This window comes from Myotis yumanensis, unplaced genomic scaffold, assembly GCF_028538775.1.
Source record: "Myotis yumanensis isolate MYYU_CA2020_CCGP unplaced genomic scaffold, mMyoYum1.0.hap1 SCAF_1, whole genome shotgun sequence".
NCBI classification, from domain to species: Eukaryota; Metazoa; Chordata; class Mammalia; order Chiroptera; family Vespertilionidae; genus Myotis; species Myotis yumanensis.
The window spans coordinates 123,501,240-123,521,459 of record NW_027223752.1 but is presented as its reverse complement, the minus strand read 5'-3'; the positions used below and the strand labels follow the sequence as shown (position 1 = coordinate 123,521,459).

At 37.6% G+C, this 20,220-nt stretch overlaps 1 protein-coding gene across 1 annotated transcript in view; it reads right to left on the bottom strand.

The window, feature by feature from the left end:
* Positions 1–20,220, bottom strand: part of MDGA2 (MAM domain containing glycosylphosphatidylinositol anchor 2) — a 339,368-nt gene that overhangs the window by 282,458 nt on the left and 36,690 nt on the right. Inside the window, exon 3 of the mRNA XM_070431541.1 lies at positions 13,517–13,786. Coding sequence (XP_070287642.1) covers positions 13,517–13,786 — 270 coding nt within the window. The remainder of the gene's footprint in view (positions 1–13,516; positions 13,787–20,220) is intronic.

Here is a 20,220-nt window from a genome sequence, read left to right as displayed (position 1 = left end):
TTCTTGGTTGTAGAGAAGAGTAAGCAGATGCCTGTTTACATACTCCTGATCTGAGAGTCAACTTAAGAGAAAGCCAGAGCAGATCACAATCCCCTTCCCTATACCTTACAGCCATAGAGCACTTACCCCTCCCGCACTAAGTACGGCGAGCAGTCGCCCTAGGAAACAAGCACCTGCAATAACAACAGGATAAAAGTTTTGAAGTAGGTATTATTATTGTTTAGTATTATTATTAGTATCATTGCTTTGGCCCCATTTTACAACTGTGGGGTACAAAGAAACCAAAAACAAACAAACAAACAAAAAACAACAACAACTATAAAATACCTTCAAAGAGACTGATAAAAGAAGTTTAAAAATAATGCCAGTTGAATAAGGTTCTTCTTTTCTGGAACGGGTATTGGCTTTTAAAGCACTGCTGCTGACGGGTGTTTCTCCTTTGGCTTAAGTAAACATGGCAAAAAATATATCTACCAAACAGAACAATAAAGGTTTTTTTCTTTGTTTTTAGTAGGGATTTTATTTTTTATTTTTAATAACTTTATTTTTATTTTTGATACTATTCAAGCTATCCCTACTTCCTCTCTCTTTGCCTACCTCTCTTTGCCCCCATCCCCAATCTAAGTTTTAATAAAATAAAAACAAATTACTAAGCTGTTTGTATATCATTATGCAAAAGAGATTATAAGATTATGTGATATCTACACAGTTTTTACTTGAAATTTTATGATAATTCCTTAACTATTATGTCAATGAAAAAAGATAAGTGAGATTTATCTCATTTATAAAAGGAAACTGAGAATTATTGAATTTGATAATTTTTGGATTTTAAATAGTTCCTGATTTATTTTTAAAAGGTTAATAATGAAAACATTTCATAGCTACAAAATATAATATAATAAAATTCTCTCCTGTGGTTTGGGGAGATATAATTACTACAGAATATTAAATTGGGAAACCAGAAATAAAGCACTTAATCTACATGGATAATGGGGACACCTGCACACAGCAGATTGTTTTGCTTTTAGAGAATGTTAAAGGATTGCTTTTCTACAATTTTAACCATCATCAATATAGTTTTTGTTAATGAAAGATTATGGAAAAAAGTTATTGATCACTAAATACTTAATTTGATGAATCTAAATGCCTGGGAAGAATTGCACTCATCCTCTAATTGGAAATTCACAAATAATTTCCATTTAGAAATGCACTGTAAGTTAAATTTGAGCCATTCTGGAAAATTGCCAATGAACTTGGACTGACTTTCTGATCGATACCTTGAAGATACATATGTTTCAGCCAAAACAATGAGCGTACTTTTATTTTATTTATTTTTAAATCTTAATTGTTGAAAGTATTACATATGTACCTTTTTTTTCCCCATTGACCCCTTCTAGCCAGTCCCTGACCCCTACCTCCCTATTGTCTGTGTCCATGGTTTATGCATATATGCATACAAGTTCTTTGGTTGATCTCTTCCCACATACCCACACACCCCCGCCTTCACTCTGAGATTCCACAATATGAATGAACATATTTTTATAAATATAAGTACTAATTTTGTTCCTTTATACTTTCCTTTATTTCTGAAGTTAGTGTGTATCTTTGTCTATTGGTCTCTTGTAATTAATCCTATATAATAAAAGTGTAATATGCAAATCGACCGAATGGCTGAACAACCGGTTGCCATGACACACACTGACCACCAGGGGGCAGACATTCATTGCAGGAGCTAGGCCCAGCTGGTCAGTGAGCTCCCACAGGGGGAGCACCACTCAGCCAGAAGCCAGGCTGATGGCTGGCTAGTGCAGTGGCAGTGGCAGGAGCCTCTCCTACCTCCACTGCAGGAGGGTGGTATGGAGTGAGGGGTCCCGGACTGTGAGAGCCCTGGACTGCGAGATGGATGTCTGACTGCCGTTCAGCTGGAGGACATCCCCCCCGAGGGACCCTGGACTGTGAGAGAGTGCAGGCCTGGCTGAGGAATCCCCCTATTGCACAAATCTCATGCACTAGGTCTCTAGTATACAATAATTTGTAGGACAGCCAGTAAAAGTTTAAAAGTCATGCCTTCAAACTGCAGTATTATTTAGAAAATCATAAACTATAAACACTATGTTGGTTAGAATTTTAAATTAAAATATGCCCGCCATAACTGGAGAAAAAATGCCGATTAACCAAAACACATAATTTCCTTCAATCAAAAGTGGTTGTATATTTTGGAGGGAAACAATGTAATCAGAAGGACTGGGTAGTGTTGGGGATGTTATTTTTTCCATAATTATAAAAATGTATTTGATTCAGAGCCCAGAAAGAATCCCTAGTAAATCTCTGGCAAGACAAAGATAGAGGAAATAGAAAAGAACATTAGTCAGTTCAATTTGACAGGATGAGAGGTGGGCTATATATTTTTAAAAACTAGGCTAACTTTTGAAAAGCACTATGGTACCTTGGTGAAGACAATGGCCCTGGAACCATATTGTTTGGGTTTTGAATCCCAGGTCTGGGGCTAAAATAAGACTTATTTAGGGGAAGTTATTTAACTATTCCTTCTTTAGTTTTACTTTCCTTTAAAATGGGAAGAATCATATTTTTACCTCCTATATATTTTGAAATAATTAAAAAGTTAAAGTACATAGTGTTCCTGGTAGCCTTGTACATAGTGTTCACTCAGTCAGGGTATAACTCTGACTTTACCTAAGCAGGCTGGCACAAAGGTTCAAAGTCTTTTCTCAAAGAATTTTTAAATTATAAGGCTTTTGGTAATAAGCCTAAATAAAGATCATTTTGAAATGTTGGGAACGGTAATACTTGGTATATTTATATTAAATTAGTCCCAAACAAATAGGTTTAACTAGAAGCCCAGTGCGCAGTGCTCACAGCACTGCCCACCCTTGCTGGTCTTTGGTCCACAGGCCTTTTATAATATAGATATTAAAATTCAGATTTTAAGTCAATCAATATTTCCACTTGAATAGAGTGAGGTAAATCATCACTTTCAGAACAGAGGGTTATGATATACCTAGATGTTATAGCATATTTGTGTGCATTTAGGAAGGTGTAAATTCATGCCCCACTGAATACATACTTTTTAATTTTTCTATAAAGGTTAAATCTGTTTCAATATTGACATCTTTTTATTTCTCCATATCAGGAATCAGATCATAGCCAACAAAATATAGGTTAGAATCATACTAAAATTAAAAGATAATCCTGTTTACAATGCAACTTTTTAGTGGTCATGGGTACAAGATATGGATTGATGAAATTAAGGAGAAAAGGGAAGAATCCTATCTAATAAAGAGGGAATATTCTAATTGACCCTCACACCATCACACAGATGGTGGTTCACACAGCCAATAAGGAGGGAATATGCTAATAGACTGCTCCACCCTCAAAGCTTGTGGCGCCCACAGCCAATAAGGAAGGGATATGTTAATTGACTGCCACATTCTCAAAGATGGTAGCTCCCACAGCCACAAGATGGTGGCTGCCCAGCCACCCAGGGCTGCCAGAGGCTCACGTAACCAGGGCTGGCCAAGGCTTGCCAGCAGCAGAGGTGTGATGGGGACATTGCCTTCCCCTGATCGCCGTTTCACCTTCCGCCCCTGAGTGCTCTGGAACTGTGGGAGGGGGCAGGCAGGGCTGAGGGACCCCGCCCCCTCCAGTGCATGAATGAGAATTGAGGCAGCATGGAAGTATGACATGAATAATACAGTTTGTGCAGCACTTTGCATAATGTGATTTGCTTAAAGCATGTCTGCAGATGGTCTGAGAGTCCTACTTCAGGAGATGGAGGTATTAGATTCCATCCAGGAACCAGGCTAGCCTTTATCACTATCTTAATGAAAAGAATGCAGTGATGACTGAATGACTTCAGAAGCTAGATTAGAAGAACCCATACAACTCTTGTGACCCTGGACCCAGGAATCTGTAATAATCTGGCGATCTTGAGGCAGTCATATGGAGAAACCATGTAAAGAGACTATTGAGAGAGGGAATGGGGAGGAGGTGGGGAGGGAGGAAAAGAGAGAGAGATAGATAGATAGAGAAGCACAGTTGTTTAGACTAATTAGTCCCAGCACCAAATATTTACATGAAAAAGCCATAAAGATGACTCTAGTCCAAGCCACCTCTTGAATGCAATTTATGTGATACCTTTAATTATTTTAGCTGGCCTTCTCACCTCCAGATTTGTGAGCATGATAAATTGTTTTATGCTACTGCTTTGGGATGGCTTGTTACACAGCAATGAATAATCAGAACAAGGTCAGCTTTAAAATGAGCTAGTCACATCACACAAATATTTAATATGATTTCACACATATATAGTCTTTCCTAATTTTGTTTCATATAATATGGTATATACTTAGGCTATGAAAGAGAGGTAGGTGTCCAGAAGAAATGTCTAATATAAGCCAGTGTACTTAAAAAAAAAAGATGTCATTCACTCAGTATATATTTATTGAGTATCTACTGTGTGCTTAGCAGTTTTTTATGTTCTAGCAATATATCACTGAATAAGACAAAATATATATTCTTTGTCCATATGGTCCCAAGAGATAAAGACATCAAATAAAGAAATATGTATAAAATAATTCCAGGCAGTTATGTGATAAGAAGAAACAAAAAATTATGCAAGGCATTTAGGGGTGTGCTATTTAAGACGGAGTGATCAGAAAAGTCATTTCTCAGAAGATGGCATTTTAAAATTAACATTCCAGGATGAACAGCAAATGTGTCTGTCCTGACCCATGAAAAAGAGCAATGAGGATAATATGTCTAGAATAGAATGAGCAAAGAGAAGGGAGATGTGAAATGATGATGACAAATTTAATTCCATTTTAGGTGAGATGGGAAGCCATGGGAGGATCAGGAGAAGGAGATGATTTCAATCACATTCTCTTGCATGAATATAACAGAGAGGATTAGCTACTGACAGCAACGCATGTCCTCTTATTCCTAGGCACACAGTAAGAATACATTTCTCAGCCTTCACACCATAGTAACTGAGTGCCTAATATCTAGCTAATAAAATGTGATTGGATCTAACACATACCTGGCCCATAAAAATCTCCCCTGTTCCAGCTGACAGGAAAGCTGGTAACACTAAAAGCAACCTTAGTAACCAAAGGGTGAAGATGGCAGAGGCATCATCAGCCGAGGTGCCTGAATGACTGCATGGAATAGATTCTCTGCGCCTATACCCACCTCCCAACATACACTCCCCAATCATGCACACAACACCACCATTATCAATTAGGTAAAACCTTGCACTGTTTCATGTAGAAAACCTAGTCTGCCTCTAGGTTAACAGTTATAAGAGAGGCTGGACTGGAAAGATAATGAAAAGGCTATTTTAATCAAGTAGGAGAGATATATCATTAGTTTACACAGGGTGGTAACTATGGATGTAGCAAGATGTGGTCAAATTTAGAGCACAGTTTGAAGATAAAAATTTATGGATAAAAATTCAAAATATCAGCTAAAGTTTTTGAAAATTCTAATATTTTAAAAATATTTTTGTGAAATTATATGATAGAACAGACTTTTCCTGACTCACTTTTGCTGGAAATAGAAGCCACAGAATTCTACAGTGAGTGCAAAATAGACACTTTCTTATGTAGAATTTTCAAAGGAAGTGGAAAACACTGATTCTATGATTCTTGGACTATATAGACAAGTAAAGGGTTAGAGACCAAATTTGATTAGAAGGATATCTTTAGAGAAAATTGTGCGATGCACCTTCTTCCAAGCTTAAGTTGGCTGAGGGAGAACCTCGTTCACCATTTCAGTCCTACTGAAGGGCTTCCCATGGGGCCAGGTCTCCATCCCAAGTGGACACAAGCTGGTCAGGGGAGAACATTTTGAACTGTCAGGTTTGAAGTTTTAATATTATTTTGGATCATGTATCCCAAACACTGATAAATGTGTGCTTATGATTTAAATGTACTGTTGCAGTCTCTATTTGTAAGAATGAGCAGAAGGGTCATGGGTCTGCCTGACTTTTCTTCCTGAAGCAGGAAATATGAAAACACTGCATAAAAGTTGAAATGACCACAGGACACCAAAGTACAGTAATGTCTTGATCATGTTATGAATCATGCTCATTCAGCACAGGTTCAATTCACAACAGGAAAGAAATGTGGGCATTTCTAAATACAGTGAATCACAACAACAGGGAACTTCAGGTGGAATGGCATATTATCTAACAAGACTCTGGAAAGCCCTGAACTCAGGCTACCTATCATGTGACTAGGAAATCAACATAATTTTCTTATCAAATATATTAAACAACTACTTCTATCTTGACTTGTGTGGGGAGCTGATATAGGGCTAAGCCTCCGACTGACCTGTGGGCAAAGTCACAAACAATTCCCAGCTTAGAGGGCACAGTCCTCTTAGCATAATTAGGCTTGACCCTATGAGGCTCTCTAGATCTTATCTGGGAAGCTAATGGGCTGAGGGAAGTGCAGGAAGTGTAACTACGGTCAAAACAAGTGAAACTCACAAGAACTGTGTAACTCTAGAAACCACTACCCTGTTTACCTCTCCCTATAAAATAAAGGCTCAGCTTGCCTTGGGATCTCTCTCTGTGGCCTCAGCCAGGCACAGGAAGATCCACGGAGACTAAGGAAAGCTAGAGAGTTCTGAACACTGTCTCCGTGTAAAACCTTCTTCGCCGACTCCGTCCACACCTTTGGGAAGCCCTGGACCACTGGGGCTGGACCCCAGCATATGGCGCCCAGACAGGCCGAACAGGATTCCCTTAGGTAAGGCCCCTGCACTCGGGACGGATAGGACTCCACCATAGGAAGAGGGTGGATAGTTTTCGCCGACTCCGTCCACATCTTTGGGAACCCTTGGAGCAGGATTCCCCTAGGTAAGCCCCCCCACACACACATTGAGAACCCCCACACTCGGGACGGATAGGACTCCACCAGGGTGCTGCAGACCCCCCTATAGAGGATAAGTAGGGTAAGTGGGTGGATAGTACAGAACTTAGAATGAGAAGATGTGCCATACTGAGTCTAGAAGAAAAAAGACTCCGTATTGATCTTTTAACATGTCCATGGTTTTCTGAGGAAGGAAAGGTGCCGGAAAGGTAAATGTAAAGGCATGGGAGAAGGTAGGCCCAAGGGGCCTTATCTTTAACCCCACTGCAGCCTTTCCACCCCAGGAAAGTGCAGGATTGGCAAGCTCTCCCTGGGGTGATAGATCAGGACTCAGGTAATAGCGGAAAGCACCAATCCTACTCTTAAAATGGATACAAGAGAGCATTTGAGGTTTTTCTTTTTAATGCCTGTTTTGGATTGAGTAAGTGGATTTTACTTAGTTTTTAACATATCAAAGTTAGCTCTTGACACAAAAGGTAAAACTAACAATTTGGCTCGAAATTGGGGTTTTGTTTTGAGGTGCTGAGGCTCATGGGTGGAGCCAATTCAAGGTAGAAATGTGAAGCTGCGGCTTTTGGGGTTGAAGTGGGAAGTTGTGAATACAGAGGAGTATGTATGCCCAAGGCAATTTCTGATGGAGGAAGGGCTAGCCTCCCTCCCCCCAACAGACAAGCAGGTAGGCCAAAAATTTCCTACCAGTGGAAACTTCTAAAGAGAGGCTTGCTTCCCAGTTTCCCATCCTTGGTAGAAAGAATGTAACTAATCTGCATTTTAATGGTTACCTGTTTCCAGTCAGTGGCAGCCCAAGGCTTTGGGAGTTTGCTAAATTGAATTAGATATTCTGAAATAACAAAATGCTAAAATATTAATCTAAATTTCCCTCACGAAAAATCTAGAGGACAGAATTAAATCTATTGATTATGTCTTGTATTTTTGAAGTTTATTCTTAAAAATGTTACTGATTGAGAAATGCTAAATATTTAACTTGCCATCTAAGAGTTTAAAGTTCTGGTTAAATAAATTGGGAGAAATCATATAATTACAGTAAAATTTCAACATGTGTCTAATTGAAAAAAGAGGATAAATTCTGTAATCCCAACCGAAATTTTTAAATACAAAGATCAGTTTAAATTTAATTGATATCTCTTAATAATTATAAAAGGTATATAATCTTTAAATCCTATATATATACATATATATTTGATGCTCTTCCAAGTTGGATTTCAAAACCATAACCAAGGAATGACTTTGGGACATTTCACGGGCCCTGAAATGTTTTCAAAAGTTTATTCTCTCTTCTTAAAGGATGTTTTAATAAAGCCAATTTAATATGCTTGAAATCAAGTGGGAAGCTTTATCAAATATAAATTAATAAATATATTTTAAGTTTTTGCCTCTAAGAAAGGGCAAAACAAGTTATTTTGTTTGATATTTCTTAAAATACAGCAGTAGAATTTTAAGATGTCGTTTAAAATGACAAAAGCTCCTCGCTGCTGCATTTTAAATTAGGCTGGAGGCGGGGCAGCCTTTGCACCTCATGAATCAGACATAAAACTTTACTAAATTTACTAACATTATTAATAAAAGTACCTACTATAAGAAGCCAGTATCTTTGTAAGCAATTGAATCCTAGTAAAGTAAAATTCTTCTAAAAAAGTTACTGAAGGCTTCCCATGATCCCTCTGTATATGCAAACAAGCCGATAGGGAATGCTGTTTAAAAATATTACCTTAAAATTAATAAAAAGGAGAAATTTTAAAATTTTGAAATATCTTCCACTAATATTTATAGGAAATTGAATTGCCATGGCCTAGAGCAAAGAATATCCTTACATGATATTGTTCTACACTGTCATTGTACATTTATCCTAAACAAATTTACAAACTAATTCTTTGAATGTCTTGCAGAAATTTAATAAGGACATTAAAGGATTTAATCCCTTCCACTGTGTGGAAGGCCCCCTGGGAAGGCACTTGAGCATTCTATATTGACCTCTCTTGCTCTTTTTGTCAAGAGGGTCCCTCTTCTCACAATCCAATTGCCCACAGCTGTTGCCTGAGCTCTCTGTTCATGCTGAGGTTGAAGCCTCATGGTGGCTGGTGCCGTGGATCTGTCTCTAGCCCAATGGCATGAGCTGGGCCCTCCCTGGAGAAGAAACCTGGGTTCCCCAAGATATGTGCAATGCTGGGGCCCCGCCAGCAGGCGAAGGGATCCCAAGGCAATTGCTGGGCGTGGAGGCCACAGGGGCATAGGCTACCAAGGAGCCAGAACTGTACCTCACATCACCCTGCTTGGCCCCGGAGGATGGCTGGTTAGTCAAAGACAGGTAAGATTCCTTGGGGAGGAACAACCTAAGACAGGCACAGTCGCAGAAGGGCCAGCAGAAGAGAACTTGGGGGTCAACAGAGGTGGAGCACAGATCCTCACCCCCCCCCAACTCTTCAGGGGCTTGAATACTTGCCCCTTCTGAGGGAAGGCTCCTGCCCCCATGGCTGCTTCTTGCTTCCCATGCCCAGCCCAGATCGGGACCCAGGTAACAAAAAGAGACTTGGCCCAGCTGAGATCAGTACCCAGACAGTAGAGACTTGGCTGACAACAGCTACCCTATATCTACATCCAACCTAACACCAGGAATGCTCAGGGCTTTCTCAAGGATGCAAAATAATCCTTTCCACTAACATTTACAGTGTAAACTAAGATTGTTGTTAGAAGTATTAAATTTGACAGTAAAATAGCAGTCAAATTTTCAGATTAATTAAAATTGGCTCAAGAAGTATTAAACACAATTTTCATTTCATGGAAGAATTGCTTAACATGCAATGAACATAAAACAGTCATATTTTTGTGCAAAAAAATTAAAATTTAAAGTTATCTAGACTAAATAAAAAAAGGGGAGATAGTGGAAAAATACCATGTAAGGAAAAAAATCCTGTAACTAAATTACATCTAGAAAAACATTTTCATTTATAATGCTAACAGACACCTAGGAAAACACACATAGTGTCAAAATAAGCCAAAGGAAAATCATTTGGGCAAATATAAAAAGGACCCCAAGTAAAATTCCATTTATTAACCTTCGGTCGAGAATATGTTTGTATATTTTCAGAAAACAACTTCAAGACCATGTGGATTCCTGCAACAGAGAGGAATTATCAGGAATGCTCCAGCAATGAAGACAAGAGGAAAAACAATCCAGAGATGGAGGACGCTGACGACACTTTGCCATACTAGCAGTCAGCAGCTGTGCGTCGCTGCAGGTTGCCCAGGATCAAACCAGAGAGGGTCGGACCTGCATTGCCACCATTTGTCCACCATCCAGAACTGAAATATCATTGCTGACATGTACACATAAGGAACTGTCAGACATTGAAACTTGGACTCAGAACTGTTGGATGTTGAAATTGGGACTTCAAACATTTTTTGTTCTTGAAATGTTATGCATAAGTTTTAAAATGTTTTGGGTTTTAAATTGGCATTGTTTTGTTATTGTTTTAATAGCCAGAGTTTTGTTCTTGATGCTTAAGTTTGATGCTTAAGTTTTACTGTCATTATGGTAGCTTAAAAACTCTCATTATAGTAGCTTAAAAAATAAAAGAAGGGTGAGATGTGGGGAGCTGATATAGGGCTAAGCCTCCGACTGACCTGTGGGCAAAGTCACAAACAATTCCCAGCTTAGAGGGCACAGTCCTCTTAGCATAATTAGGCTTGACCCTATGAGGCTCTCTAGATCTTATCTGGGAAGCTAATGGGCTGAGGGAAGTGCAGGAAGTGTAACTACGGTCAAAACAAGTGAAACTCACAAGAACTGTGTAACTCTAGAAACCACTACCCTGTTTACCTCTCCCTATAAAATAAAGGCTTAGCTTGCCTTGGGATCCTCTCTCTGTGGCCTCAGCCAGGCACAGGGAAGATCCACGGAGACTGAGGAAAGCTAGAGAGTGATGAACACTGTCTCCGTGTAAAACCTTCTTCGCCGACTCCGTCCACACCTTTGGGAACCCCTGGGCCCCATGGGGCTGGACCCCAGAAGACTTGGAAGAAATGTGGCTCAACCTTTCAATTTCCTTAAAGATTCTAAGAAAAAGCATTACTGCTATATTTATAAATGTTCTAAGAAAATATTAAAACATGAAATTTACCTTCAGTTCTGAGCTTGTTATCTACAGGGAGTGGTACCTATATTGTTTATTTTGAAGTGTTTTATACTTTAAAAAAATAAAATGATGAACTCAGAAACTTTCTGGAATTTTTTTTCCCCATCTGAACCCTATACTTTCATTTTGTCCAAAGATATTCTCAAATGGCCATGAGAATTCTATGCACGGTATATCCTTGTGCTTTCTCAGTAAACCTGGTCTGTGGGTCTTGATTTAATTACAGAAAAAGAATGGGGAGAAAATAAACCTAGAGTTCTAATTCTACTGTATCATGACACAATTAATCTAAGACACTACAAAGATCTACAAAATCAGAGCACTTGAGAATAATTTATTTGCTATAATAAGAAGAAAACCATATTTCTTTAACTGAATTTCTTGGCCTTTGTGGCAGAAAGTAGATGCCTCACAGTGTTATAGCAGTGTTTCTCCCTGCAGTGTAACCTAGGACCCTTTGACAAGGTTGTTTCTGTATTCAGTAAGGTTATAGGTGAACTTGATTTTATAAATTATGTGAATGGCACTACTGAGAGCTTCCTGGTAATATGATATGACTATGAAAATATGTATTTCAGATGAATTTATAAAAAATTATAAATTGGAGAAATACATTCTAGGGCTTTATTAATTTTAAGTTCTTTGTAAGAACACAAATAAAAACTGTTAGGATGGGAAAGAGCAAATCATTTTCTGAGCATATATTTGCTGTGGATTGAATTCATCCTTTACAAAAGGTGCCTGAGCAACACGGGCATTTCATGCTGGACACGTTGCCATTTGTACATGGATTCAACGTAGCTGAGGATGATCCTGCGGTCAAACTAGATTCAATGCGTTGTTTTTCTCTAGTGAGTTTCTGTCCTTGATAAAATAATGGAACAAAAGACTCTACATTGCATTCATGACTCTTAAGGATTGTTTTGCAATGCTTTAACTAATCTCGCAATTATTATAGCAAGATCTGGTAGCATTTTTTCATGACTACTTGGTAAAACAAGTGTTTTAGAGCAAACAAAAAGGAGAATTAATAAACATTGGTGATTTATAAAGTTTTTACTTTCTTTTAAAATTTGGGATGGAGGGAGAAGAGAATCTAGTTACTCAATGAGATAAGGACTTAGAAAGAGGCCCATTTCACCAATACTGATATTTAAAATAGAAAGGGCATGATCATTCCATTTGTAGATTTATTCTTATTCATTTCCATATATTATTTCTTTGCACACTTAGCTTCCTTCCTTATTTTCATTTGTCTGCTAGAAAAGTCCTCTTGGCCATGTGGATGTCTGGTTTAACTTTAGAGGCATCAGTGTCCATCCTCTGTCCCACACCCAGGACCATGCCTGCGGGACATGAAGACGCATATGCTCTTCTTGCACAGTGACTGTAAATACTCCGGAATGGAGGGAAAGCACCCACTTTACGTAGCACTAGCACACCACACCAGCTGGTGGCACCCGCACCAGAACATGGCTTCGTAACCCACCTTGTAAGTCAATTCCTCAATTACACTTTGCCTTTTACTATCTCTGACTTTTCCATGTCTTTCTCTAATCTCAGTCTGTTTAAACTCTACCCATTGTCTAAGACAGTGATGGCAAACCTTTTGAGCTTGGTGTGTCAGCATTTTGAAAAACCCTAACTTAACTCTGATGCTGTGTCACATATAGAAATTTTTTGATATTTGCAACCATAGTAAAACAAAGATTTATATTTTTGATATTTATTTTATATATTTAAATGCCATTTAACAAAGAAAAATCAACCAAAAAAATGAGTTCGTGTGTCACCTCTGACAAGCGTGTCATAGGTTCGCCATCACTGGTCTAAGACCTAGTGCAAATGTCATTAGATATTCCCTAATAACCTGTGCCAGAAGTAACTATATATTTTTAATATTTCTATAGCGTTTGCTTATGACTGCCAAACACTATATCATGTGACTATTAATTTACTCATTTTATTTTTAGTACCAGACAATAGTATCCTTGAGTACAGATTAACATCTTATAGATCTCTATATAATCTCACAATTTAAAGATCTGCTTCTAATAGGGATTTAATAAATGTTTATTAACCATTAAATTGATAAATCTGTGAAACTCCTAAAGTAAATACACAAACTGTATAACAATAATTAATGTTCTATGCTACAATCGCATTTTAATCTTGTTTTTTTTACTAAGAACATATGATCAAAACTATTCAATGGCACCACTAAGAATATGTCACGAAAACTATTCAATGCAAACATAAGGCATTGTGATTAAGATTTAGGAATTTTAGGTTTCATTTATAACTAGGCATCATTCATTATTTATAAACAATTTTTCTGTATATTATATATATATATATATATACATATATATATGCAAATTTGAGGAAATATTTTTATATCAAATACTATTTGCTTTGTGATAGCCTGGCTCACCCAGAAATCTGTGTTATAATAATCTCTAAACTTACCTCTCACAATGATGTTGGTGGACTTTTTTGCAGGGTTTCCCACATTGTTATTGGCAACACAGCTGTAAGTACCAGCATCTTCTGAGGTGATGGCAGGTATGGTCAAAGTTCCTCCATGCAAAATAGTCTTGTCAGACAGAGGCCCAAAGGTCCTGGCCCAGCTGAGAGACGGTGCAGGCTGTCCTCCTGTTGTAACACATACTAATGTTATGGCCTCTCCAGGATTTACAACTATAGGGTCATCCACCAAGAGTTTAATTGACGGAGATGCTAAAAGACACAAACAAAAAAACATGTACCTATTTAGATCTACAACAAGAACGCAACAGCATACTTTATAGTTATTCAAACAATTAAAATAAAATATGGTTCTCTTTAGTCAAAATTTTATTGTATTTATTAAATTAAAACCATATGCAATTATTATATATTTTAATTATTTGGTTTAAGAATTTTACACATGGAGAGGAGAATTAAAATGCATGTATTCTTAGATTATTGTTGCAAGCTAGAATAGTAAGAGGGATAAAGTTTCAAAACAAAAATTTCTTTCTTTCTGAATGCTGACAATGACCACTTTTTTTTTTGTCATTCCAGGTATAAATACTGTAGCTATTTACTCGTATTTTCATGGCAAAGATAATCAATTATTTAATTTTGGTATTTTACTCTGATATATATGGCAGAGATATTTTAAGATCATCTTGAATTTTACAGATCCTATACAATATCATATAAAATGTATTTAAATACACCAATATATTTTGAAGAAATAATTTAAAAATTAATTTTGTTTTATAATGTTTTTATTCATGCTAAAACCATTGTTTTTCAAAATTTAGCATAGAACCTTTAAAACCTTATAGGCAAAAGATATCTATTTCATCATCTGCTTTGCAAGTGCATGCTCTCTATTCAGTGTCCTTACACTGTCCAAAGACCCTGAGTCTATGCATTATTAGCTTCTTCAGCTTCCTCTTCCTATGTAGGTATATAGGAAATTAAGAAAAACCTCCTTATATTCAATCAGTGTGTAGCTGAGGGTTCAGTAAATGTCTATTTCATGTGTTGGCCAAAGTATCCCATTGCTATGCATGTATAAACATGTAATACCTAATAAAGGTAATCACTTCTCTTGTTACCATGAGAAAAGTGCATTGTTCTTAAATATGTTGCAAGGTCTATACATCGATTCATTCTTCACAGCCACATGTGAGAGATTATTACTTTAAGCTCATTTTTAAGTAAGAAAGAAATTAAACCTGAAGGTTGAAAGGGGACATGAGAAATACTCAATAGACAGTATGCAATTTTTATTTGGTATGTTCATCAAACCTAAGTAAAAAGTATAAAAAGGTGAAATACATAAAGTAACCAGGACATTTTCAAATTAAGTGAAAATCACAGAGTGTTTTAAACATTTTATAGTTATTGCTGAAACATGACTCAAATCCCATAATAATAATTCCAAGTCAGTCTGCTTTTAACATAGCACATATATAGATACACATACTTCAGCTGTAAACATTCTGTACATTTACAGTGCTTGTAACTAATTGTGCTTCCAGTCAGACTTTCAGATTGATCATCTTCCCTGTACTTAATGATGGAAGGTGTGGGTCACCATAGCAGTTGTCTCTAACGTTCAAGATCACTACCCAACATTTTACCTTGCTCCATGTGCTTGCTAATGGGAATACAATAGATGGTGGATGAACAGAAAGATGATAGATAGATGATAGATGATAGATAGATGATAGATAGATAGCTAGATAGATAGCTAGATAGATAGATAGAATAAATTGGTCCTGGGAGAAATGTGATGAAGGAGAGAGAGGCAGAGAGAGAGAGAGAGAGAGAAAGGCTGAGCCCTAGCTGGTTTGGCTCAGTGGATAGAGTTAGTGTTGGCCTGTGGAGGGTCCTGGATTGGATTCTGGTCAAGGGCACATGCCCCGTTTGATTCCCAGTAGGGGGCATGCAGACAATCAATGATACTCTCTCATCATTATGTTTCTATCTCTCCCTCACTCTCCCTTCCTCTCTGGAATAAATAAAAATATATTTAAAAAATAAGTATAAGGCTGATGATGAGGATGAGAATGAGGGTTTGGGAAGAGAAATAGGAGGAGGAGAGGGAGGAAAAGAAGAAGAAAAAAGAAAAGAAAGAAGAAATGCCAGTCTATTGTTTCTATTTTCCCAAATCCTAAACCCAATAACTACAATATGAAAAATATTTTTAGAAAATATCTCTGAGAAGGGAATTCTTCCCTTCACTCCTGAAAAAAAAAATTTGCGTGGACTAAGCCACAGACACTTCAGAGCAAACAAGAAAGAGATAGAATTGGCCTCTTGATTCCCATACGAAATCCCAAACATTTGGATATTTAAGAGCAAAGAGCCCCTTCCTGGTTTGAGATCACTGAGAGTGACTGGCTAGATATACAAGGACATAGTGACTCTCATAGAAATAGCTCCATACTTGATAGGAACAACCACTAGCTCTACAAAGTGGAATGGAATGAGAAGAGAGACAGGCCAGGCTGAATGACCCCACACAATAGGAATGAGGGAGGTCTCAGTCCTATCAAAAGATTCAGCATAGCACCCCCTAGAAATTATTATTTTCAATTCAACTTATTGGGGTGACATCTGTTCCCAACACCATACAGATTTCAAGCATACAACTCAATAAAACATCATCTGCACACTGCACTGTGTCCCCATTGCTCCAGACAAAGTCTCATTCTGTCCCATCCCACTCCCCCCATCTCCACCTCGCCCCACCCCGTTTCCCTATCCCTTTCCCTCTAGCTATCACCACACTTTCATCTGTGTTTATCTCTTAGGTATATATGTTTTTTGGCTAATCCCTTCACATTCTTTCATCCAATCCACCCTCTCTCCTCCCCTCTGGCAGCTGTCAGTCTGTTCCCTGTGTCCATTTTAAACAAAATCTGGTGGACTGTTTCCAGATCTTGGCTATTGTAAATAATACTGCTATTAATATAGGGATGCATATATTGTTTCTGATTGGTGTTTCAGTATTCTTAGGATATTTTCCCAGAAGTGGAAATCAACAGGCAGTACAATTTTTAATTTTTTGAGGAAACTCCATACTGCTTTCCACAGTGTCTGCACTCTCTACATTTCCACCAACAATGCACAAGGATTCCCTTTTCTCCACATTCTCTCCAGCACTTGTTATTTGTTGATTTATTGATATTAGCCATTCTGACAGGTGTGAGGTGATACCTCATCTTAGTTTTTATTTGTATTTCTCTGATGATTAGTGACCTTGAGCATCTTTTCATATGTCTATTGACCATCTGTATGTCCTCTCTGAAGAAGTGTCTATTCAAGTCCTTTGCCTATTTTTTTTAACTGGATTGTTTATCTTCTTGGTCTTGAGTTGTATAAATGGTACATTTACACAATGGAATGCTACAAGGGTGTAAAAAAGAAGGAACTCTCTTACCAAATGAGACAATGTGGAGGGACCTGGAGAGTATTATGCTAAATGAAACAAGCCAGTCAGAGAAAGTACAAGTATCAAATGATCTCACTAACATGTGGAAACTAATGAATAAAATAAACTGATGAACAAATGGAACCAGAAGCACAGATACATGGAATGAACTGGTCGTTGCCCCAGGGAAGGGAGGTGGGGGTGAAGGGATTAGCTAAAGCACATATATGCATACCCCATAGACATGGACAATAATTTGGTGAAGGCCAAGGGAGAGGGAAGCTGGGCAGGGGTGAAGGGGAACTAATGGAAGGGAGGTACATCTGCAATAATGTCAACATTAAAATTTTTAATTAAAAAATCTGGTGGAAATGACAATTCCACATTGATTGAAACAAAAGTTCTAAAATTATGGCAGAATAGGTGGTTGATATAAAATATAGTTAAAGTATAAAGTAATAAGAAAATACATATTTATTCAAACCTGAGTTTGTAAACTGAGATTCATGCCCACTACAATTTTAGTGAGTCAGTTCCTCATAAGGTCCTCTGGATGTGTGATGGAAATATTTAGTTTGGGGTTAATTATGAATATATTCTGTAGGAAGAAAATACAATTTTAGCTGAGATCAATGACTTCTTGGGTATTTTGTTTTTACTGCTACCAAACATAATTGAATATTTAAGATAAAGATTCTTTTAAAAATTGAAAATAATAAATTGCTAATCATCTTAGAGACTTTGGCCACCCACAGATTGGGACTTTTAATTTTTAAATAGGAGTGTAGTTTTCCACCCCAGACTTTTTTATTAGATATAAGCTGCCAGTTGCCTTGAGTTAGAGATATTATAAGATGTATTTCTTTGAATAGAAGTAATTAGAAAGTAAGTCATAGAGAAAATCAAGAGTAATGAGAAACATAAAAAAAAGAATATACTCCAATTATAAAAAATCCTCAGCTAAAATAGTATTTTTCTTATTTTGAATTTCCCCCCAAAGCAGGTCCTGATACAAATAGTGCTTAAGTGGAGATTCCAGGATGCATATTCACAGAGCAGAGAAGGGAGACAGGAATGGGAGGACAGTAAAAAAGCACCTATGAATGTGTTGTCACTGTGCGAAACCTGGCCCCCTGTGCTGGAAAACCTGTAAGAGACAGTTACATAGAACATACTCAGAACTCTCCTTATGAAGAGCAAGGAGGCTGAGCAGGGTGTTTACTAGTATCTACCAACTCTTGTCTCTCATTAGTTGAGGAATATTTTATGGTATTTAACTTCCCAACCTTATGCTTTGGCTGATCACATGGCAGAGTCCAGAGAAAGTCTTCAAACAGAGGATATTGAATGTGGAATCTGTGAAAAGAAACTGCAGTAACCTCCAGAACATGCTGTAAGAAGACAGGACTCTGCAGTGTCTCCTAGGACACCCTTTCCCTATAAATTCAATGATCAGTAGTCGTGACTTGGTGATAATGTGAAAAGGATTAACAAAGAAGAACAAGGAACAAGTTAGTGGTGATTAGGGACACCTTTATTCATCAGGATAGTGGCACAAAATGAAATTAATATGAGTACAGCATGAGTTCAAGGAAGAGAGGAGAAAAATATGTATGAATACCTTCTGCTTCTGTTACATGGTCCTACATTTTTTAAACTTGAAAGTTTAAACTTGAAAATTTGAAGGCAAAGTAAAGGTGCTCCTTCATGGAAAATTACATAAAAGTCTACTGAAAGTGACCCCGTTTACAACACCATGGGTTCCAAACATGGAGTTCCCTAAATGGGTTGTGTTTGGTTGGCACAGTATCTTTTGTTGTCACTGTTGTTAGGAATGAATGTCATTGGCTATTGCTCATTCTCCTTAGTACAACACATTTCAACACATTCATTTACTCATTCATTCAGTATTTATTGAGCACATACTCTGTATTACTAGGATCTCCGATAGACACTTGGGATATATCAGTAAACAAAGAGCCTAGGAACCCCTTCACTCAGAAGCTTACATACTAGCAGGAAGAGAACCAGCATTCTCCCCATAACTCCCGTTGTCTTAGATGACTTCACATACTTCCGCATCTGCCTGCTCTCTGAAGTCATGGCAAGTATGATCTCTGACCAGGATGTTTGTGCCATTCGATCACAGTGAGTCAAAAGTTTGCCAAAACATACTTCAATGAAATAAGACTTTAAAAATAGAAAAAGTGCCATTTATATTTTAAAATAATCATTGGGCAAGATAAATATAAAAGCTAAAAATGGAACTTAGATTCCAAGTTGAGCAAAAGATAATAAACTCAAAATTTTATTTCAGTTAATAAACTATGCCAGTAGTTGGGTTATTAATACTTAACAGCCTGAAAAGTCTTCTTAAACACTGGAAAAACATGACGAAGAACATTCACACCATATACACTGAGTGGCCAGATTATTATGACCACCTGACATTTTTAGGCAAATTAGCTATAATTTCGCGCTGAAGTTGCTAGAGGGCCAGACCATTATAAATGTCTGAATAGCACAACATACCTAAGTATCATTGCTGATCAAGTTCATCCTATCATGTTGATGGTGTATCCCAATGGAGATGGCTTCTTCCAACAAGACAATGCGCCATGCCACAGTGCTCGTATTGTGCAGGGGTGTTTTCAAGAACATGAGGGAGACTTTACTTAGTTTAGGTGGCCCCCACAATCACCAGATCTCAATCCAATTGAGGATTTGTGGGACAAAGTTAAAAGAGCCATCAGGCAGCTGATTCCACAACCATCAAATCTCACAGAACTGGACAGTGCTATTCATCAGGCATGGTGTCAGATTCCTCACATCACCTTTCAACATCTCTTGGAGTTAATGCAAAGAAGAATCGTCGAAGTATTGAAGGCAAAAGGTGGCCCAACAAAGTACTGATGGGGTGGTCATAATAATCTGGCCACTCAGTGTATATTTCCCTTCCTTGATAAACAGCCCCTTACTGTTTTTCCAACAGATGAAATCTTAGAAAAATTTGGTCTCATTGAAGTTTACAAGAAATTAAGCATTATTGTGCTACTTCTGCAGAATCCCAGAGGGTCATTACTCATGGAGAAAAAAATTCCAAGCTAAGTACTTCCAACTAAAGAGTTGGTTGGCCATGAAATTTTCCTGTTCTTTTTAGATGATACTAGGATTTTAGAAATAGCAGAGGATGAGCTTCCTGTTCCTGCTGCCTGAAATTCTCTTCCAATGCTTACCC